The 24,093-nt window shown below is 36.6% G+C and overlaps 2 protein-coding genes across 2 annotated transcripts; one reads left to right on the top strand and one right to left on the bottom strand.

The window, feature by feature from the left end:
• Window positions 1-327: 327 nt before the first annotated feature.
• LOC126373063 (uncharacterized) lies at window positions 328-10,342 on the top strand. Its single transcript, XM_050019029.1, has 2 exons — window positions 328-446; window positions 591-10,342. The coding sequence occupies exon 2, from the start codon at window positions 708-710 to the stop codon at window positions 8,025-8,027; it is 7,320 nt and encodes a 2,439-aa protein (XP_049874986.1). The 5' UTR covers window positions 328-446; window positions 591-707; the 3' UTR covers window positions 8,028-10,342.
• Window positions 10,330-23,901, bottom strand: LOC126373187 (microspherule protein 1). Its single transcript, XM_050019234.1, has 8 exons — window positions 23,702-23,901; window positions 23,292-23,619; window positions 22,968-23,186; window positions 22,535-22,691; window positions 22,100-22,211; window positions 21,347-21,500; window positions 10,571-10,786; window positions 10,330-10,458 (listed from the first exon to the last, which is right to left on the bottom strand). Exons 1-8 carry the CDS (start codon window positions 23,803-23,805, stop codon window positions 10,369-10,371), a joined length of 1,380 nt encoding a protein of 459 aa, XP_049875191.1. The 5' UTR covers window positions 23,806-23,901; the 3' UTR covers window positions 10,330-10,368.
• Between the last annotated feature and the right edge of the window lie 192 nt (window positions 23,902-24,093).

Here is a 24,093-nt window from a genome sequence, read left to right on the forward strand (position 1 = left end):
GTGATAGATCGTGATGATCCAAGATAATAGCGTGGAAATCTTAGATCACGATTTGACCACCATCACGGATCATTTCGTTATCACTTCATTTAATCTCGCATAGTATACACTGACATTAGGGTCTGTGGGGTGGGTTGTAGGTTAAAAATTGATTGTGTAGCACCGTACCACCATGCACCGTACATCAACTTCTATCAAATTCTTAAAACTCTTACCAATGAGAGAATTAAGTTTATATATTTTACAAAATCATTAGGTATATTTTTTTAAACTTTTATTCTAACTTCCATCTATCTTCTGTTTATATTGTCTTTCAGTCTCCGAAAATATTTATTCTGTGTGGTAACCCCATAAAACACCTTTGGGCGACAGCGTAGGAAACGTAATAAATCGGTGTCTCCTAGGAAATATTATTGATATTTTATGGAATTGAATAAAAATCTGAAGTAAGTTTAGTTACATTATGTGGGATCAAATCGAATATGTATTTTTTCTAAACACAGTTTTAGGCTACGCTTATGTGGCAGTGTTTGTTTGACAGTTGTTAGTACGTACTAACTCAAGGTGTTGATATTTTGTTTATATTGCAGGATGAAGAGATTTGGTGCGACCCCCAAGTACTAAGTCAATGAAAATAGTGTTCGCGAGTATGCAGATACGTAAAAAAATGGTCACAAGTGTAAATATGTGTCGAAGCTGCCTCGGCTATGGATGCTAAGGACTTGAGGACCGAAGCTGCTTTGGGTGATCGCAGCAACGATGGCAATACAAAGTACGCTCAAAGTACAGGCACTTTATCGTGTCACAGAAATAAAACCTATCAAGATATTGGATCGAACTCATTGGGTAAAGTGGATGCACCGAATGCGCGACCGTGCGCCGTCATAGGCCCCGACAGGGTGGTACCGCCGCCCGCCTCCACTGACGCCTATGTAAAGAAAGGTCCAACCGAACCATGGCTCGCACCGGAGAACACCTACCGTCGCCCTCCCGAATATCCTCACAAAGTACTGGACTATCAGCACCCAACAAGAAACATATCACCGAGACAAACATTCCAAGAAAACATGCAGCGCATAATGGTGCCTCCCTCATACAATTCTGTGAAAATGAAAGACGATCTTAACTTTTCGGAAGTAAATATAACTCAAATGAGAAATACCAAGTTAAATGTGCCCACGGACTCTACTGCAAAGTACTGTGATGTGCCTTATAATGTTAATCCTATGATAAATGAACAAAAAAATGTTAGGAACTCTGACATTAGTGTGTCTAACATGAATAATGTGCTTACACGCAGTGTTCCCCATGCTCCACATGGCTGGCCCCCGGCAAATGCTAATGTCAGGGCATCTAAACCATTTCCTCAAGAAGTGTATCAGTATCCAGAGTATCCCAGTTGTGCTGGTCCCCGACCAGTGCTAATGAGCAGACCCCACCGGACACTTCATGAAGAACCTGCTGCTGTGTATTCAGATGCATACTACCACGATGGAAATATCCGCTTCAAGCCGTACCCACCAGTCAAGGAGCGATATCCACAGTCGAGGTATGAATATATTGGTAATTATGCAAACCCATATCATCCACCACCACCTTTCCCTGCTCATAAGTATGATTTACAGAAACCAATGCCTGGTCATCCTTATCCTGGCTACTCTCAAGTTCCTCTCAAATACTTAGATGGTAGAATGGCTGAGCCCATTATGAATGGGTATCAGAGACCACTAAATCCTCAAGGTAGTTACAATAATTTACCATTCCGTAATCAAGTGATTCATCCAACATATGGCCCCATTCCAGGTAATTGTTTACCATCCAATAAATTTTATCCTTACCCTCCTGATGGTTCTAAGACAATAGCAGCAAACAAGTTACCTTATGATGCTAACAGTAAAGTCTATACAGAGTTTGATAATACCCGAAACAAAAGTTATCCTATGCATGATGGATTTTATGTGAATGAAATACCCAGAACTCATTCGATGAAAGGACAGGTACTTCCACCTAACTATCCAACCAATGTACACGCAATGCCCCAACACGCATATTACAGGAAAGACAATATACTAATTAAAGGTTATGAGTATAATTCTCATTACAGAAACATTGATCCGAATTTAAATGTAAATGGTAATCCTCTGTTAAGATTCTCAACAGAATTCTCGTCTAATGCTATAGCAATGTCTCCTTCCGACTCAAATACTAGTAATGATACTAGTCAAACCCATGGAACATCTCAGGAAGACTGTGGGTATGTGAGCCAATCTTCTACAGCGAGTGTAAGGAGTATGGATTCTAACATTAGCAGAATGCACCACGATGTTTACAGAAGATACGACCAACGGTATGGACCTTTAATGAAATCATCACCATTACTGCCAAAACATGATCGAAATTCTCATGTATATAATAATTCAAAAGAGAAAAAAGATATTGATGTTAGACAATTTTTGCAAATGTGGAATGAAGGAGAGGATGAAGGTAGTGAGAATGCAAAAGAAGTTATTATCAAAACAAATAATACCAATAATAACGCTAATCACTATGAAAACAATAATCAAGAACAACTTTATGTTCTGGGATTAGTTAACGTCCCAAGTGAAGAGCTTGGCAAATATGAACACATACAGAAAGTTTCTAAACTACCTGAGAATATAAAAGGATATAGTAGCATTGAGTTACTTCATCAATTTGAAGAAGTAATAGAATCTTCAAATTTGAATAATTATAATGCTAAACCACCTACATCACGGGAGTTTCGCGGTCCAGTAAAAGGGAATATGCCTATGCATAGTATAGCGATACCACCTCGGCCCATTTCACCTTTGGATGTAGAAGCAAAAATAAGTCAGTCGGTTATTCATAAAGAAGTTGGGTGCAATTTTGAAATAAAACCGTGCAGTCCAAAGATGCTTAACGTTGAAGTAGCAACTCCTGTTCAAAATGTTCTAGCTGAAAGAGCAATAGAAAAAGTTTCAAATCCCCTTATTATAAACTCCCCACTTTTACCAACCCTTGAAGAAAATGGCAATAACTGCAATGTTATTAAATGCCAGGATCGAACTTCTGTAAATGAGACTTCAAAAGTTGCAAGCTGCAAAATGGTTAATACTCAGTATTCCCACAGTGATCTTAATGATTCTGTAAAAACTAATTACAGTTTACAAGACTTGGAAAGCAATTCAGGCGTATGTTTAGCTTCTTTGCCCAGACTCGATAATGATATTGAGTTAAATTTCCCTGAAGTCAACCAACAATTTATCAATGCAAACAAAGTGGAGTCTGTTATCACCGCTGCTCCGTTAAAAGATTTGCTGCCCTTGGATATTGATCAATCTGACACGACGAAGGGCGACGGCATAGAAAGCGAAATCGGTAGTTCTATAAATGTCTCTGTAGAGAAAGATTTTTCAAAGTTAAGCAAGTATAGAAAACTCAAAAGAAAAGGTACAGAAGCTAACACATCAGAAACAAATGTTCAAGCTTTGAGAACAGACAGCGTTATTATAAAAAACCCAGATAATAATAAGAGCATGGAACAAAGTGTGGAGAAAACGACTCTGTCTAAGAATAAGCCAGCTAATGCGCAAGATGATCCAATTAATTTATCCGTTAATACAGAAAATCGTGGTAATACAAATAAATCTGATTTTGAAACTAAGAAACTTCAAGTCGGTAAATCAAATGATTTTGCAATCGATTTCAGTTTAAATTCAAACGAACATATTGAGAGTAAAAGTAACATCCAGGTTTCAGAAAACAATACGAATATAAAATCGAATTATCCTGACGATAAACCATTTAACTTGCAATTTGAAGAATATTCACCAAAAAATAAAAAAACTAACTTTTGTGAAGACATTTGCAGTATTTTTCAACATCCTGATGATATCACAAAATATGATGAGAACCAACAGAATTTTGAAAGTAATGACATAACAAATAATAAAGATTCCTTTGATGTCCCAAATTTAGATGTTACAGAAACAATTAAAGAATCGTTAGACATAGAAATGTCAGATTCGAAATCCGATCATGGAGCTATCCACCACTTGCAAAATGAAGAGAAAACAAACGAAACTTCAATACGTTCCGGTACGCCGGAAAGAGAAAATAATGAAATAAATCAAGTTGATACAATTTTTGAAGAGGATCCGGAGCCAGCACTGAACTTCAATTTGGCTCCAAATATTCAGTATACAACCAATGATGGCAGTAATAATTGTAATACAAATATAGACAAATCGTGTACTCTTTTTGATAGCTCATTTGCACACGTAGAAGCACAGTTGACTTCAAAAGACGAGAATAGGAATAGTCGCACAAATGATACAAAAATATTGGAAAAAACTGACGAGCCAGCCAAAAATTCTGCATTAGATGCGGACATAATGCCAGAACAACAAGTTGTGGAAATATTACCAGGACAACAACAAGATGAAAAGATACGTGAAAAAACACCCTGCAATGCGGATATATTTAATGAAACCCTTTCAAATCATGCTCGTTTACGTCATTCTAATACAAAATACCATATTCATAAGGAATTATGGTGCCCTTTTATTCAAAAACTAATAATGAAAAACGAAGGATTATGTACGTCACCTACAAATAATTTTCATAATTTAGACGAAACAGAAATGGGGAAAATTTCCGTTTCGAGAACATCTAATGACAATGAAAGCAGGAAATCTATAGACAAAGAGTCTTATTGCGATTTATCTTTCGAGGCAGTCTCTGAACAAACTGAAGATGTTAGTTTGGTTGATAAAACTTCACATAATTTAAACAACGCTCCTTGCAATGTGTCTGAAACAGATGCTGGTGTTTTGAGCCCCTTGTCATTGGATGAAGAAAGTGTGACTGACTCAGAAAATAGTAAACAATCGGATATGTCTATTTATGATACTGAAAAAAAGACGTCTGTGACTAGAACAGATATTAGTACAGAGAGTAACATCAAGAATAAGCACGCAAACAGATTTAGTAGTGAAAGTATTGATTCGCATGCTAATATAGAAACAGATACCGATTCCATAGACATCAAAACAATAATGTCGGATAACTTATTGCCACATTCTTGTCTAGATACCGAAATTCTCGACAGTTCTATAGGGGAAGCAAAAGTCGAACGTATTGTAAATATAACGAAAATTGAAGAGAAAGCGTGTCAACATGTTAATAATGATTGTCATTTTGCAAAGGATAGAGTAAGTCTGCAAGTCAATGCGTTTACTGACAATTTAGACGAAAAGAAACTAGAACAGAAAACAGAAATGACATACATGGAACCGATTTCTAGTATATCGAAAACTCAAGATGTTTCTCCTGTACACGAACCTCTTTTTGGCGATATACCAGACAAATCATTACAATTTAAAGAGATAGGAGAAACGCAGCCTTTATCCGACCATTTAAACAGTCTTCAACATGATACACTTACAGAAACAGTAAATGATGATCACGAAGAATTGACAGAACAAAGTAATGATCTATCGTCACAACCTAATTCGCCTTCAAGTTCTTTAGGAAATAGTGTATTACAGGAGCACCTTAATGAGTTAAGCTACGATAACTCCGCCTCAAATGCTTTTTTCCCAAAAAAAATACATTGCCCTCTAACACTTACAAATGAATGTCGTGGAGAATATATTGAAGACATGATTTCTCCTGACGATTGCGCTCTTCCTGAAGCTAATGTTGTTAAAATACGTCGCGAGAACGTTGAAATAGACTACATAGAAAATCCACATTGTGATGATAACAAAATTGCGAATAATAATGATCATTTAAGTGAATTGACGACAGAGAAGATATCTATAAGTACAGATTTTGAAAATCTGAATCAATTTGTGTCCGACGTCGACACGGATATAATTGATGAGGCTATTCCACAGTCAACGCACAATAAAAGTCGTATTAACGCTGTGGCTAGTACAGATAATATATTTGACTTAGACACTTTGCAAGATAGCACCGTTGAAATGTCACATAACCAAACCATCATATGTGAACAACAGTTTAAAGAAAGTACTAAGTTAGATAAAATACCACCATATGATTCAAATAAAGTTTTGCGGTGCAGGCCTAGTTATTCAAGCAATAAGCTGAAATCGTTAAAACGATCTCTGTCAGACTCTGCTTTAGATGAAATTCGTGACCATACCAAAGATGATACAGAGAGTGCTGCTTTATTATTGCCTGCCTATAAAAGGAAAAAGTATGTTGAACCTAAAAGTTACGTAGATCCTCAACTTATTTCAGAAAGTTACTGTGCCCAAAGTAATAGAAGAAATTCTATTTCAATAATTCAAAATGACGACAATGTGTCTTTTTGTATATTAATCGACGATAATTGTATCATAACAGAAGAGAGCGAAGAAACGGCAAAAATTTGCTTCACTGAAATTCCTGAGGATTGTTTAACCTGCGTGGATGATGTGTCTATAAATGAAGAAGGAGACTCTAGATCGGAACTTAAAACACAGCAAGAAGAATTTAATTACGAAGAATCTACGCCACTAGATGATCATTTTTCACAAGAAGAGAAATCTCTTGAAGAACCATGGGTAGACGACATTGCGTGTGTAGAAACAGTTGTAAGTGACGACATTGCAGAAAATATTGTCATAAGCGCGTCTACCTCGCCGAAAGATACCGACTTGTCAGATGGTGACTATGAGGATGAAACAGAATATTATAATATGAACGAACATACGGATAAACTAAAATACATATATGGTGATAAAATGTGCAATGATGATGCGCAATTTGTTGAAACTTTGTACCGAACGCCACAAATGAATGTTAATAGAACACTCATAAATAGAGAATCTCACAATATTGAAGATTGCAGTAGATATTATGACAAAGAGTCGCTGGAAAGAGTGCTTTCAGAGTCCAATACCCATGAAGAACCAGCTGGTATCGTTGATGACGTAGAGCCCTATGTAGATAATGCCAGCTCCGTGGATATTAAACAGTCACCAGATAATAAAGAAAATCTTAATTTAGCAAGCTTTAATATTTACTCGATGGAAACACTGAATGATTATCATGAAAATAACGTTAACACTGTTTCTAACTTAGACATGTACGAGATTAAAGACGGGCAAAATAATTTAAAAAATCACAAAGAACCAAAAGAAAATGTTGTAAGCCCGTGTGAATCTAGCATCGACAATGTTTTTACCTACAAAAATTGCACAGAAAGCGCAAAATGTACAATTTCTAGTTCTCCTGAAGTATCATCAACCACGTCTGAAGATAAAAGTTCTGGAATTTTGTTAAAAATAACCAATTTTGGTGGGTCTAGAATATCGCAAGTCAATGATGTTAAAGTTAATCCGGGGAATAAAATAAGCTGTAAATATACAGAAAAAAAGGACTACCTGAGTACTAATAGTAATTTACCTACCAGAACGTTACTTACTAAGGCCGCTCAGAAATATATACCTCCTATAAAGGAGAGTATACCTGACTTAAAAGTGAAGTTAGCCTTACCACAACATAGTTTGATAAAACTAAAACAATTAAAATTAGCCAAAGAATCACCAAAACAAAATGTAGGTAAGCCTAATAACGTGTTTAGAAAGGATGTTCCAAAGAAACTCAAACCAAAATTTGAAGATGTTCTTAAAAGTATAGACGAAATTCAGTTTCAAATGCATAAAGAAAAAACAAAGAAAATAAAAAAGTCCATACCAAAGGTGGTCATTAAAAAAAGTGAAAACGGTTCGCATTACGCTAGCACGTCGAATAAGGATAAATTCAATCCGGACTTGACTGGGTGTAAATGGCAACCGTGGGTATTTATAGAAAAAAGTCCATTTATAGATAAAATGGCTTTAAAAAATAAGACTCGGGCTGTTTTTAGTCATAGGAAAAATATATATGTTTTGGCTGAAAAATTCCAAAAATATAAATCTGTGGGTAGTGGTAAATTTATAATATCGCAACCAAAGCTTAATGATTCGTCGTCGGGACAACTTAAATACACAATAAGATTAAAACACAGTTACTGAGGTAATTTGTCTGATGCTCAATGAACGCATACATAGGTTGCGTTAGCTATTATTATGTGGATCCCACCCAATAGCGTCGTGTCGTATTACATTCCTACTATTCCATAGTAGACTTTATTTAGTAGTTTAGTTACCCATATTAGTTCATTATCTAGTAGTTTATATGTAAATTATAGCCAAATTCTGTACTACATGTGATATGGAAAAACAAAGACAAAAATCTAGATTTATTGATTAAAAAAAGTGCAATTTGATCTGATATATTTTTTGTTACGAAGATTTAAAGTTTATTAAAATTGTTTTTCCTACTTTCATTCCATTTCCAAATAGTAGGTATATTGTCCTTATTTTATAAAAATTGCACTTTAGCACTATAGCCATAACAAGTATTAGTTTTATTTATATTAAGCACGAAAATAGTAATATTTATACATGTAATTGATAAGTTTTTTTAAGTTGTTAGCATAACTAAAATAGAATTTATTCTACTCATAAATGTTACATGGGAAAATATATGGAGGGATATAAAGGCATCCAACATTGGTGATGCGGTGCTTTTTTAGATGAGAAAAAACTATGTATTTAAAATAAATAGATAAGTATAAAGATAATTTTTATTGATGCGTTATATGTATATTATGTACCATTTTTATTGTTATAGATTTAAAGGAAATATTGTATATTTAATAAGATTATATTCACGGTCAGTTGCATTCACGATTGACCGTTGATTGCTCACGTAAATTGTAGGCACATAATATACGAGTTTTTTTTTTATTAATAATTTATATTTATAAACGAAAAAATATGTAATAGGTTGAAGTACAAAGTTGCACATAGTTTATAATAAATATTGTGTGATTTGTGTATAATGTCCAAAACTAGCAGTTATATTCATACAATAATTAATTATCAGCCTCTTTCAGGGCTTGAAAGACAAAGATTTTTGTTTTTGTAATGATATTACAGTGAAACGACGTAGTATAGGTAATAAAATTATAGCGTGAAATAACCAAAGCCAATACTCAGAAATAACAGATTGAAAAAATATTACTCAATGTTGTTTTTGCAAAATACTGTCTAATTCTAATATGCTTCTTCATATAATTATTGAGTGTAAATCTTCGCTTATAACATCATTATACAATACGACCCATGGCGCTCTATTTAAATTATCTTGTTTCGTATATCACCTGAGTGGGTCTGTAAGTAAATTTAAATGAACATTTTACGAAATAGATATAGAATTAGTCCTGCACACTGATCGAGTGCCTTTTGTGGAGCTTATGTTAATATCACACATATTATACCTACTTTCAACATACATAAATCGTCATCTTGGAAAGTAAGTATATAAGAAAGTATATATACTACTGATCTCACGTATGTACGAGGCACATGCCATTCATATTTGCCTGATAGTGCCTAGACCATGGTAACATTATAAATACGCTATTTTTATATCATGTACAGGGTGTATGAAATAAACCAAATATGTGCTTTTAAAACATACATATTTTAGCAAGTTGCCTTTGTAGTTAGCTGTTAGAAATAAGTTATACCTATTATTATTGATGTTTTTAAATGTTGAGTGATGAGCTGGCATATATTTATTAAAGATAACTCTACCGTAATAATGTTAACTTGTAAATTATGAAATATACTAAGTTAAGGAGTGTATTTAGTCCTCCAGGGATTTAAAGTGTACAAAGGTAAATCATTTTTTTAAAGTCGTCCGATTTGTGAAGGGCTTGTTCTAAAAATAATTTGAGGCTGAACTTCTACATTCATGTAAATGAATACCTACTATGTTCTATTGACTGAGATTTCGTTTTTCATTTCCTAATCGATTTGTCTTGAATGTTTTATGATTGTTTTCTTTGCTATTATTTTTTTTTTAATTTATAAAAGTATGTTTGTTATGCACTATTGAGTGGATTTGTTTTATTTTCCTGCACATTATTGGCCATTATTATGTGATTGGAAGAATATATGTATATATACTATGTTTGATGCACTAATATTGTTAAGGGTTATGGCGTTATTTAAGTTATGTTAAGACATTGTTTTGTCGTTTAATATTGATGCATATCTTTATGCCAGTAAACGCAGGTGATAGTGTTTCGTGATAGATGTAACGTGCCGCGCATGCTCTACAGTGCTGAGTGGAGACTGAACCGTAGCGCATGAGTGGTAACAAACCGTGTATTTATTGTTAATGGGTATTTTATGTTTCGAGTGGTACCTAGTTTTGAGAATTGTTCTAAAATTGACCAAATAAATGTGTTCCAAATAAAATGCATTATTTTTGTTTACTTATCTAATTTATTGAGATGAAACTTTACACAGGGATAGTAACTTTAACTGCTTCTTGGCGGATGGCGCTGATCAGGTCCAGGTTAACGAGAAACACGAAGCGAAGTCCCGCGATCTGAAACAAAAGATGTCTCAATTTGACATGTTATATTGTATATGCATATTCGCACGCATCTAGTGAGCACATACATTTATTACAAGATTCAGTTGCGCAAAAAACAAATTACCTCAATAACACTGTTGTGGTTGAGTTTGACTTTGTTCCCCTGCAGCACCGGCCTGCCGTCGACGAATATGGGGCGCTTGCCCTCGGAGGACATGAAGAAGTCGCCAGTGTTGCGCAGGCGGATGGTGGCCTGCTTGCGCGACACCTTCGCGGCCGGGCCCTCCAGGCTGAGGTCCACGTCGATGCTGTGGTCGCGCGTGCTGCGCCCCACCGCGATCTAAACAAACAAATACCATCCACTTAGACACGTATATCTTTTTATCTAGTAGACAATGGCGAGTTACAAACTGTAAAAGAAAAAAAATCAAAATTCTGGAGCTAGAAAAGTAATTATGAAATAGTAACAAATCTGAATTAGGCCTCCGGCAGCCGTCGTCGCGCGCGGTATTGAACTAATTATTGACTCTACCCGTGTACCTATTATGTGTTCAGCTGTTAATTAATACGCTTTATTCCAATACTCGAACAGGCATACAATATTCAACCTTGACGGACGTTTGCTATACAACGTTTAAGAAAGATATCGCTTTCATCATTAGCAGGAGGTGATTGTCGCACTGGCTTGTTGATAAGGTGCACGTTTTGGATGTCGTCTACATACTGCAGTCGCTAAGATTTTTATTTAAGATTTTCATCCTTACGAATCTAAAATACTTACTACGCGCGTACCTGGCACTTGCCAACAAGTAGCTCGCCGTACGTTCAGTTTGCGTAAAATTAACGTTTAACAAAACGTATGCCGCAATTAAAATACAAATGAAATCGGAAACGCATTAACGTGCCCTGTTATAACCGAACGTATTTAATAGTTTTCATGTTTTACATTATTAACAATGTAGTATGTAGGTATGGTTTACTTTATGAGGCAAAATAATCAAACGAATTCGAATAATGCAACACGTAGGTACTTACTGAAAATAATATTTACTGGTCATTAAAATAACATTTGTTACAGTTATATTGCCTACCTATGCGTCGTGGTCACGTTGATTGGTGGTCACGAAAGTTACTTGTATTTAATGGTCATCAATCTTTACTGTCGGCTATAAAATAAATGCTATAGATTTTGTTGCTTACTGTACTTCTACACTGCTCATTATTATTGTGGTGAAACAAACCAGATATAGTTGTTGACACGTTAATTCATGAGATAACGTTATCAGCCGGGCAACGGGGTACACGACGGAGATATACGCCGCGGCGTCCAGTTGGTATCGATATGTAGGTACACACACATTTGTACAGTATCGGGCCGTGGCATCTCTTCAGCAATTTGAAACAAGGTGACTCTAAAACTTTGCGATAAAATATATCCAGTATAAGATTATGTTTGAAATACTTATATTATTTTTGATACAATTAAATACTGTTAAAGTCGTACGTTCGCGAGGTCACAAAAGTAAATAGTTTCAATAATGTATCTACCCATTTAGTGATGCAATGTTCTGAATACAATGTAAATGCGTCACTTCATTACAAAATTCGAATATCGCTGATTTTCTCGTACTATACTATGAATTATACTATGGCGTTGCTCATGAAAAGTTCCCTTTTAGATGTAGATATCTGAAAATAATATTTCACCGATGATGTATAATTAACGAGCTATCTTTAGGCAATAGTGACGTAAGATTGTGGTAATAATTCACGGACAATCGACGGTTCGTTTCATTATTAGTAGTAGAGATAAAGCACATAGTATGACTGTATGTAGAATCGATTTCTCGCCGGCCGACATTCTATACAATATTTACGCTTCTTTTGACGGTCGATGAATGACAATAATAAACATTACCATACCTACTCCCAAACATGAAGATGTTATTAAAATGTTACGTATTTGTAACGATATCAATAATATAAATTTTGGGTACTACCGTGCCTTTAAAACCAATACAAATACATCAACCTTTGCTAGCATCAAAAAAAAAGCAGTTACTATAATCGTTTCCGTAGACAAAATCACGAAAGTGTCTTTATAATAAAACACACTGCCGTGATTTCCTTCACAAAATTAAATGGTCACTTTTAATGATTCACGCACGTTAACACTTACCATATTATTAAACGTGCCTATGCATGGGCGTGATCTAATAAAGCAAAAAAAAACCCATCACTAAAATCCAACCCGTGACCACGACGAAACATCGGGATCATAATTGATTACGTAATTTCATTTTTACCTTATTCGATTAATAGCACGCAAAATTAATAATCAAGAAATCCTCAAGAACACCGCGCGAAGTATGCATACCTACATACACGCATTAGCTAATTATAGACTCAACCAATTAATATTAGCAAAATCCAAGTACAGCTGTAATACATACCTGCACTATATTAAGACGTTATTAAAACAGAAAAGTCGTATGTTAAGCATATTCTGTGTTAAATTGTTGCAATAAAAATAGGCGTTCAGCTATGCCAACTGTAGTGTACACTGGTAGTTATACAATTAGTAAGTGTTATTTTCAATCGCCTGTGTATGCTCCTTGGGAGCAGAGAAATATATCAAAAATTTATAAATGCAACGCGTGATAGTAGGTATTGCTTAAGTATTTACCAAGAATATGATTACAGCAGGCTCGACGACATCCTTATCAAGTCCTTGTGTAATTAAAGTTCAATTATCAAAGTAATGTGCTTGCGCTGTGTACCTAACTCTATGCTCCGCACAGAATTTAATTTAAAATTTTAACGAAATAATATGACCGAACGCAGTAATAAATGTAAAACATTAAAATTATAAACAACATTTAGTTACGTAATAATAAGGAAACAAAAAATAATGAGGCCAAACCGGATATTATGTAGGAAAATTAAAAATACATAGGGTTAGATAACTAAATAAACGCGGCGGGGTATTAACATTGTAATCTATCCAAGGGCTGTTGCAATGTTGAACATGTTCAAAAAAGTGCGTGCTCATAAAAAAAATCATAGATAAAGCTAGAGGCGACTTGGTAATGCCAGTGACTTTACTTGGGAACACAGTTGTGTCTTGAAATAACAGTGGAAGATTGGTAGCTTCAAACACTTAGAGCGATCTAATTTGTGGCATATAAGTGCAGTACTAACATTTCCATGTTTGCGTGAGGAGTTAGCATGGTATCTGTCGTGACATGGTTCCGGGTGCTCTGTACTTAAACTGTAACATGTCTGACTAGCAACCGTTATGTTCAAAGTAAACCTAGGTTACTTCAAAAACGTACCTTAACCAGTTACGTTGGAAACTATTTCGGGTTAATAAACTTTGACGAAATCAATTTCACCGGTTTCATATCTCTTCCCTGTCATGAACTTATATTTATACATACATAAACTTACGCCCGTAATCCCTAATGGGGTGGGCAGAGCCACAAGAGATCGGGAAACAACTTGCAACCACTTTGAATAATAATAATAAAATCATTTATTTTAGGCTGAAAAGCCCATATTATAAATACCTTAACTGTGACGTTAAGAATATACAAATTAAAAAATAAAACAATGTTAATGGCTACAAGCACGCCCCCTATAACATATATATACAATATATACAACATATATATATAAATCTATAACATGTATATATACACTACCTACGTCTTCGGGATACAGGCGTGATGGTATGTTGTTAAAAAGAAAACCACTTATGATGCGAAGTCATAAGATGGGCATGGTGAACCGTATGGTACTTCTTCTATGGTGTGGTGTGTGAAGTGGATTACCAACCTCATCAACCCTGAGCCGCCAAAGGTCCCTGACATGGCTCATGTAACAGCTACTTGCTTACATAATAAGTAGTAACCGGGACCAACGGCTTACTTACAACGGCGTGCCTTCCGAAGCACGGGTTATCTTACTTTCGGACAATCAAGCGATCAGTCTGTAATGTCTTAACCAAACAAAACCTTAACCTTAAAAAAACTATGCTATACTTAACCAAAAATAAAATGTGTTATGTCCCCATTGGGATTCGAACTCGGGACATAATGATCGTGAGCCCAACGCTCTACCACTGGATCACAGAGGTCGAACCGTATGGTGACAGGTGGGTGATCAACCCAACGCCCATGTAAATACTTCATGATGTTAGGACACCAATTCGATTCATTCGCAGCTGCTGAATGTATTATGATTTTTATTCGTTAAACCAGCGTATAGATGTGTAGATGTATAATAATGAGACTGTTTCTCTCTTGATTATTTTTTTTAAATAGGAGATTTTGGGTTTTTACAGATCCGATACGACTTAATTAAACTCGTTCTTCATGCTCAGTAACTGCATTCGCGATAACAAAAGGTCGCGCAATTTGATTAGATTTAAAAAACAAAATGGCTATCAAGATAACACATCTTCAGCCGTTACCGCGAGCAACCACCCGTGAACACCCATCCATTGACGAAAAACAACATTGTTTTAGGTTTTAGTACCAACAATAAACGCCAAAATGATAATATACAGTATCATGAAAGGTCACTGTAACTATTATCGTTTCAGATCCCTGCTACATGATACCTACGCGCAAAATTACATACGTACTAAGATGTTATCTGTGCTCAGTGAGGCAAAACTACACCCGCAATTTAGTATAACAAGTTCACTAAATTACTACATATGTATTATTAAGCGCACACACATAGGCCCATGCACGTAATACTCCATGGGTTGGGCAGAAGTACAAGCAATCAGGACAAAGTTACAAGTTTATCACGGGTTTCGACCAATAGCCGTGCGAGTTTTATCTACGTGAGTCTTCGCTTCGTCTATTGGTTGATATGCGCGATATAGAGCCCGTGCCGCGGCAGCTGGGGACAAATTGCAGCCAGTTTTGAATCAAAGTCCTAACTTTGATAAATTATTATGGTGACAAGTTATCAGCCCATCACCAACAAAGGACACAAGTTTTTTAAGACAAACCCGGGAAATAGGTAGCTAAACGCGTTCTAAGTTTTGTATTAGTAGGTATATTTTCAATCTAGCATAGTATATTATGTATTACAAAATTACGTCAAGTTTGATAATTGTACATACTTACTTATTGCGTAAATAATTAAAACAAGGAAGAGATATCAAATATTATACATTATTACCCACAGAAAATATTATCAGATAAGATAAGAACAAGGCAAAAATAGTTTGACAACATTATAAGGAAGTACGAACCTTTTTAAGTAAATTCCCCAATAATTAAAAGACCGTATTCGAATCGCTCAATAGAAAAGTTATTAATTTCACGGTATAAAAGTACTATCAAAATTTAATTTGCTAGATACACGCGTCTTAAAATTCCTTATCTAACGTTGCAACGTTATAAACTTGGTGGCTAATGTGAAGTTGTGTTATCACAACCATAAAAGGCTCTCCACGCGCGGAATTCGAAGTCTTGCATTCGAAATACGACAAATTGAAACAAAATGATGCATTCAAGTGCATACATTAACATGCGGCAAAGAAAATGGCGACCTTTGTCGATAAATTAATTAACAATGCAAACCAAACGATGTCACATTCACATGAAACTACTGGTGTAGCAATTACTGTCCCTTACTACCTATCTAATAAAATTTAGGAATAAGAAAAAGTACCGAACACCTTTTATAACACATCTCCTTAGGCGTGAATATAGTAAAGATACCGTTACCTTTAAAATGAGTTAAGTATACAGTATAAAGTGGAAGTAATAAGAAGCTCAAACTTCGCGGATTCACCGGACATTGACCAAGTTCCATAGGTTTTCCATTCCATCCTCTGTTGACAGACGATGTTTTGAATATCCGCCGCATTGCCAGCGCCAAACAATGGGCGTGTTGTAAAAGAATGTTATGTAAACACCTCGACGGTTAACAGTAGCCGATTCTCAAAACATCGGCACAATAAGTTTACCTGGGATACTAGGAACGCGAATTCATTTCATTCACTTTAATTCTACCGGGATACGAACCAGATTTATATTAAATATTTATATTTTATTGGCAGGCGGAGTCAGTGACACACAACGGCGCATATTATATATTTGAATATTCTACCGGCGCGAGGAGAGTAGCTATGTCCACTCAAATATTCAATCCCCAATTTATTCACGATTAAAAATACATGTCGTGCTTAGATTACTTAGTGTGTAACGATTATTGTGATTTCCCTTGAAATGTAAACTTTTTTATTGCTTGAGTTAGATAATCAACTGTAGAGTTTGCAATTTGCGAGCTAAAAGTAAGCGCGCATTTCTCAAATTTGGTTTTTCAGTGGTATTCTATAAGCCCATTTTTTTTAAAAAGCAACTGCCGATACCAGAGAATAAATAATCCTTTAAAAAATGTGATGGTTTAAAAGTGTATTCTATCAATACTTTTTTCATATATGCTAGCTGATATCGCAAAATTTTCAATCAAAATTAAATGTGTCGACCTACACCTTCCATAATATGAACACTTGACATTCAAATTTCGAACTAGGATTGGAGTCCAATCGGACATAATTGCTTTATGTTTGCATACAGTTTTACAACCTTCTGCAACGTCATCTTATGGGACATTCTTTATACAATATAATGGGCAAACTTTATATTTTTTGTCATTTGAACGGAGCTTAATTACACGAACATTTTGTATAAGTATCTTAACTTTTTACGAAAAGCTCATCAAAATCTGTTGAGCTATTTTTATGAAAATACATATTCAAATGCTGATCAAGGGCTTCTAATGTTCATTTTTATTTTCAGTTCTTGCAGTATTGATTATCACGTAAATATGCGTTGATGATGAGTCAAAAAGCATAACAAGAGAATGTGCCCAAGGATGTCCTGTAATGTTGTAGTGGCTATGCATAAAATATCTATGATTTAGGATACTCCAATTTAATTGCATAGACATAGGACTCATTCCATTTGAGAACGACTGCAGATAATGCAAATAACAGTGACCGGTCTTATTGCCAGACACTGGGTATAATGCTATAAACTTGATTTTCAGAGAAACCAGTATACATGATTTAGACTGACGCCATGACGTGCCTTGCAATACCCAAGTTCACAAATATCGTTGTTTTACTAAACGCTTTGCTTGATTTGCAAAACGTAAGAAGCAATCACAAAGGATTACTTAACACCTCTCGTTGCAAAGGACAATGCTAAGGCATAAAACCTTGCGATATTTCAGCAAATAACGAACACATCACGCCAACAAGTACCAGGGTGTTGCAATAACGTTACGTGTCGAAAACGTGCACTATAAAATAACTATAAATATTGCCATATTTTACAGCGAAAGCGTTTCGTAACTGCCAAAATAAAACGAAAAAATATAATTTGCCATTTGCATTTAAGATAGACCAAACAAATTATAAGCCGTGATAAGATAATGGCGTAATGTTTGTTTCTTTAATCCTTGCTTATTAAATTATCTTGGCGACATGTCGATAAGACATTACGAGATATCGGAAAGGTATAATTTATGTAGAAATAGTAGGGCGATTGGATCGGGGGCAATCAATATTGTAATGATGTTCAGGGCAGATAGTGGTGAACACATTTCCCTACACGGCCGCGACCCACGTGGGGCCGTGTCATTAGGGCGCTTCGCCCTTGAAAGCCTGCCGCCTGTCACCCGTCCGTGACACGAATACATTGAAAACTCGTCCATCAGTCGATATTGACGATTATTACTGTCAAGTAGGTTACTGTCCACTATATTGCTTTTCTATAAAAATACTAGCTGATGAGTAGGTGGATACTTAAGTACTTTATTACAGGTTCGTATCGATTCCTTAGAAACTACGAGTGTTTCATGAGAAGGTGACTAGTTGATGTTGCAGTTTTAATATCACATTATTTATTATATATTAACAATACTTCGCCAATTTGGAAGCTGCGCTATGTTAGTTGCTATGCAAGAAATCAGTTTTTCATAGAATTACTTCTAATAGAATACAATGGGTAGAGAAAATACTGTAAAATTTAATCTTATGTAGAAAACGAGCTACCGAAAATGTGAAATCACTTGCCCTTGGTATTCAACCATAAACAAAATTGCGAGTACATACTCTTTATGGTTCAATAAAACCTCATTTTATACAAATTCAACATATTTCTAACAGCTATTATTTTTATCATGATCCGCGTGTTTTACGAACCGGAAATAAGACAAACAACGACATTAAGCATTAAATATTTTTAGATTTATTATGATGTTTTATTTTGACTATTAAGAATTGCTTCCCACAGGGTACAATGGGAAAAATAACAAGTGATTTTGAGCGGTTGAAGGTTGGGTTGCAAAAAATATTACAGGCAGTTGGTTTCGCCTTGTCGTTTATGTATTATCTGTCGTGCGATCGGTGACATTAGTTTGTTTTTGTTATTGTATCGGTATGTATGGGTGTTTGTTACGTAACCGGTACCTTCGCCCGCCTGCTCACACCCGTACGCCGTGACCAGCATCGTTCCACGAGTTCAAGTCAGCATAATTAATGGAACAGCCAGCCTGCTGAGCCAGCGCCCGAACGCGATGCGCTGACGTCAATCACGCCACCAAATTGTGACCTCGATTTAGCCATAATGTAAAATAGTTTTTAAGTAAAATTCAGTGTAGTCCTAACTTCGGACTCATTCGCACCTAGGTTAGTTAGGTTTAGCTGTAAATTTACAATATAATTTCATTTTAAGTGATTCTAGTTTCTCTTCTTCACCCTCCGTCTGTCGCTCACTTAATTGGCGCAGTCGGTAGGATACTCGCGGGTCAGTTCGCGAGCAAATTCAGGCGTATCTCACATCGAACACCGTGCTCCGGGCTGCCCGGGTGACTGTCAAGCACCATCTCGAGTATTCAGAATCTACGTGAAGTCACAACGGAGGTTATCCAAGCATCGATAATGAAGAAGGGAACAGAGTGTAATTAAGCCAAGAAAAAATGTAAGAAAAAAGAAAAAGAAGAAAATTATATAAGTGAAGAAAAAAGAGGTCAGGAAAAAAAGAAGAATAATTACTTCGCCGGTGCATTACCTTATGGTTCGTCCCAGCCCTTCAGTGCATCCAGGTCTTCCAGGAATCCCAGAAGCAGGACACCGATGAATATGCAGTATGCCCTGAAGACTAATGTATATGCGTACCTCGCCATCCCCGAAGTCCACCAGGCACCCATGCTCGGGCAATAGACCACCTATTCACCGCTCCGCGTCGTAATAGGCCATGAATTTCCAACATCAGAACGGTGAATTCCTTTCCCGCCTAGGGCTATGGAAATGAAGCGCAGCGACGACCACACAAGCCACTAAAGGTTCAGTTTCCATATTTTTTCCCAACAGGAAGAGAGGAAAAGATGTCGAGATTTAATGTAACACGACAGACGTACTTACAGAAATGCACCAAAACCTAACAGTGTGGGAACTTCGAGATGAAGCCACTTCAAATTACAAGTAACGACGAAAATTTCAAATGTTATCTAAGTTACTTGCAAGCAATTACTACGATACTGCCGAATTCTGACCGGGAAGGATCCAAGAACCTAACATGATATCAAACCATCGATTCAACCAGGAACATCGATTCTCCGTGCAGGAAGGCCAGGGTATACCACCCTGAAAAAAAGATAACCCAAGAAATGGTGACCAGCACTATTCTCCACGATAGTCTTCGAATAGGTGCTGTTCTGAGGGTGGAGATGTTACGTAACCGGTACCTTCGCCCGCCTGCTCACACCCGTACGCCGTGACCAGCATCGTTCCACGAGTTCAAGTCAGCATAATTAATGGAACAGCCAGCCTGCTGAGCCAGCGCCCGAACGCGATGCGCTGACGTCAATCACGCCACCAAATTGTGACCTCGATTTAGCCATAATGTAAAATAGTTTTTAAGTAAAATTCAGTGTAGTCCTAACTTCGGACTCATTCGCACCTAGGTTAGTTAGGTTTAGCTGTAAATTTACAATATAATTTCATTTTAAGTGATTCTAGTTTCTCTTCTTCACCCTCCGTCTGTCGCTCACTTAATTTGTTGACAAATACGTATCCGTGGCGACGGCGGTCACAACAGCCACCTCACCCGCGTGGTCACATCACACACATTCATCAAGTCAATACAACGCAAGGTAAATTAAATTGGTTTCCATCTATCTTATTACTTTCTAAGAAAGCAATTAGTTACATATCGACGACGTATAGTACATGTTAAAAATATCATCACAATGAAATAATACATTGCGGCTTTTTTTTTGTGTGAACAGTCAGTTTTATTTATATTAATTAATTAACCATAAATAAAAATTGACCTCAAAAGTTACTGAGCATTAGAATATATTATGACATATTAGGTTTTTCTAAATGCGAATAAACTTCATAACAGTTAAAAAAAATAATATACTGTCTACCTAGTTATAGTAATGGAACACTGAAATAACTTTTATTTGCGACTTTTGAAATTAATTTGTAGACCATGTGTTAAATACGAATATGTAGCGACATCTGTTGGTGGATTTCAGAACTACTATAAACTTAAATCACGCGAGAATTTCGTAGATGGCGGTGTAAAACGTTGGACTCGTGTTGTCGAAGATGGAACATGGCTGCCGCGTCGATAATAACTTCAACAGAGCCCACAGACAAGAAAATCTTCTCTATGTCAAAGTGGTTAACTGACGTTTGTCAGCGTTGACCGCAGCGACAACATTGTGACCGTTATACCGGCGATGTCAAACCTATGGTTTAACATATTATTTGTCACCTGATTTCTTGTGTCTCTGCCCACACCATTAAGGATCACGGACTGCCTACTTAGCAAAGGGGTATAGTTGTAATACCGACCTCTCGTGATCGCATGAGGTAGCGCACGAGGCGGCCGCGCAGCACGGCGAGCGTGTTGCGGTCCAGCTCCGAGGTGCCGCCCGCCACCGACTGCACCAGCACCTGCCAGCGGGACAGAGAGTTCTCCAGCAAGCGGATGTTCTTCTTCTCTACCCTGTGGGGCAAATATATATGAGTTGCAATAGACAACCAAATTTTTAATACAAAAAAAAAAACAAATGCTGATACATATGTTTATGTTTGTCACATCATAGTAGTAAAACCGAATAACCTTATAAAAACTAAATCTGCTTGTTTAACTAATGTGTCTGGAAATCTCGACAAGATTACGAAGATTAGGTGAATAACCATCCACCAAAGCGGACAAGAGGAGATGTGAGAAATCAGCCAATGACAGCATGCTTTCTCAACGAAAAAGAGATGCTTTGTCGCTCTCTTCCTCCTCTCTTCTCCACTATTTTGGAAACCACCTTTAAAACCCCCAGCAAGAAAAAGCAATCAGAATGAGAGGGGACCTCATCACAACAAGTTACGGGGCGAAACACGCCTCGGCAGATATATGTAAGTTGTTCCAAGAGAGTATAACAAAATATCACAGAAAAACGATTTCCTGCTCAAGAGTGAGTGAGAGAAAAGTGTGATACCTTCTGTTCTAGGTGTTGAGTCAGCTGGTCCAAATACTATTGAATATTGTAAAATGAAAGAGAATTTATGAAACGAAAATGCAGCTAATTTATAATAAAGCAGTTTTACCTGTCTGCTAACTGCATTTCCACATCAATCCCGTCTTCTTTAAAGTCAGGTATTTCTGAATCATTGATTGTGTCCTCAGCATCAGAGAAAGTCAACACATTATCACTTTGGCCTGGAAACAAATCATAACAGGGGTTAGTTTGTAACTATGTTGTTGGATTTACACTAACCTATGGCTATAACATAGGTTTGCCTATTTATGGTAGACTGTCAATATCACCATACCACTTTAGGTAAACAGTTAAACAATAAAATTTAAAAAAGTTTTCAAGACACATACTGTTTTCCTTAGGTGACCTATTATATTATATGTTATAAATTGATGCCTATTGGAGAAACCAAGGTTATCCAGCCTAATATTTTATTTCTATACAATACATAATAAAGTGTAAAAGAAAAAAACTTGATCATTTCTGTCAATGTGGTTGTACTGACCTTTAGGCAGTGGCTGCACAGTCTGGTCAGGCAGCAGCTGGTACTGTTTGAGCAGCTGCCAGTGTGCCATCAGCGACTTGGCGGTGCGTGACGGGTAAAACACGTGTGGGTTTTGTTCTAGAAGCTCCTGGAACTTCTCTGGAGCCGGGTGGCTGGTCTGCAATATGGAATATATGCTTTTCTACCTTTTCTTTCATTCTCACTAACCTGTGGTTTGGCCCAAGTCAGGAGATTACGACTATTTTTCAGGGTCTAGTAGTCAATAAGAGTAATCAGCTAGCTAACTGCTAAGAGAAGATTAAGAATGGTGCAATATATTATTAAAAATTAGAAATATGGACAAAATCAAATGTATATTAATTTTTTTCCCAGAAATATAGTTCAATAGGAAGAAAGATGTCAATAGTTATTTATGAAGTAAGAGAACACTTACACTGGTCAAAGTGCCCAATAAGTCCTCTTCAGCGGTTGAGAACAGAGCCTGCTGTTGGACAGCAGCCACTAGATCCGGATGAAGGTTACGCATAGCGGCAACTGCAACCCGCGACACTTCTGCATTGTACAGCAATGCATACCAACGAGACTGCAACTCACCCACCGTGAATCGGCAGGAGAACTTCACTCCACGGTGCACTATGCGCAAATCATTTGTCTGAAAATGAAATTTACTTTATACTCTACCTATAATTCTAATGTGATTTCATAATTGTCTTAGGTCCTAATGGGTATAAACAAGAAAGCTATTAGAAAATTTTACCTGTTGAACTCCCAATATCAGAGCTAAATCATCAGTGGGTTTCCAACGTCCCAAATCTTTGGTAGACAGGTGACTGAGTTGGCCTTTTCGACGCGACTTGCGACCGACACTACCTCCTAAAGACAGTTTGCTGGAGCGGCGCCGCTCCTGTGCGGGAATCACCGGTGTCGTCGGCGCGCTCGTCGTGGCAGGTACTACATCCTGGTACTGACTGGTATACGATAAAGTCCTCATTCTCTTATCCCCTTTGGCTAAAGAGGCTCCAGGCAAACCACTGTATTCCACCAGCTCATCGTCAAATCTACGCCTTTTGATTGATCTCGAGGAACTGTAAAATTGATTAAATAAAGAATTAAGCACGGTATGTAGGCATACACAAAATAAGATTCTAATTTCTTGTGCAATATTACCTGCGGCGTTTCGTATTGTCTTGGGCGTTATCATAAGGAGAAGCCGTCGCCCCTGGATATTCATTACTGTCTGATGCATTAGATGGAGTTGCTGGGAAATCCATTTTGTGAATTTAAATTGATTTTTCTTCTCTACTTATTATTATATATTATACACATTTTTATTGTCACCACCGTAATAACAAATTGTTTCCCATAGACTAAAGAAAATTAAGAAAGAAACACTCGAATCGATAGTCTATGGACAGTGTTACCGTGCTGAATTTAAAATCCTACCATATAGTAATGTACTTATGATTGGGGGTGTGAATGGGGCCATTGCTATTTTTCGCAATGATTTATTTCACATCACCACCACTACTTCAAAGTCTTCAAACTACAAAAACCGGTAA

Source organism: Pectinophora gossypiella, chromosome 2 (genome assembly GCF_024362695.1).
Source record: "Pectinophora gossypiella chromosome 2, ilPecGoss1.1, whole genome shotgun sequence".
NCBI classification, from domain to species: domain Eukaryota; kingdom Metazoa; phylum Arthropoda; class Insecta; order Lepidoptera; family Gelechiidae; genus Pectinophora; species Pectinophora gossypiella.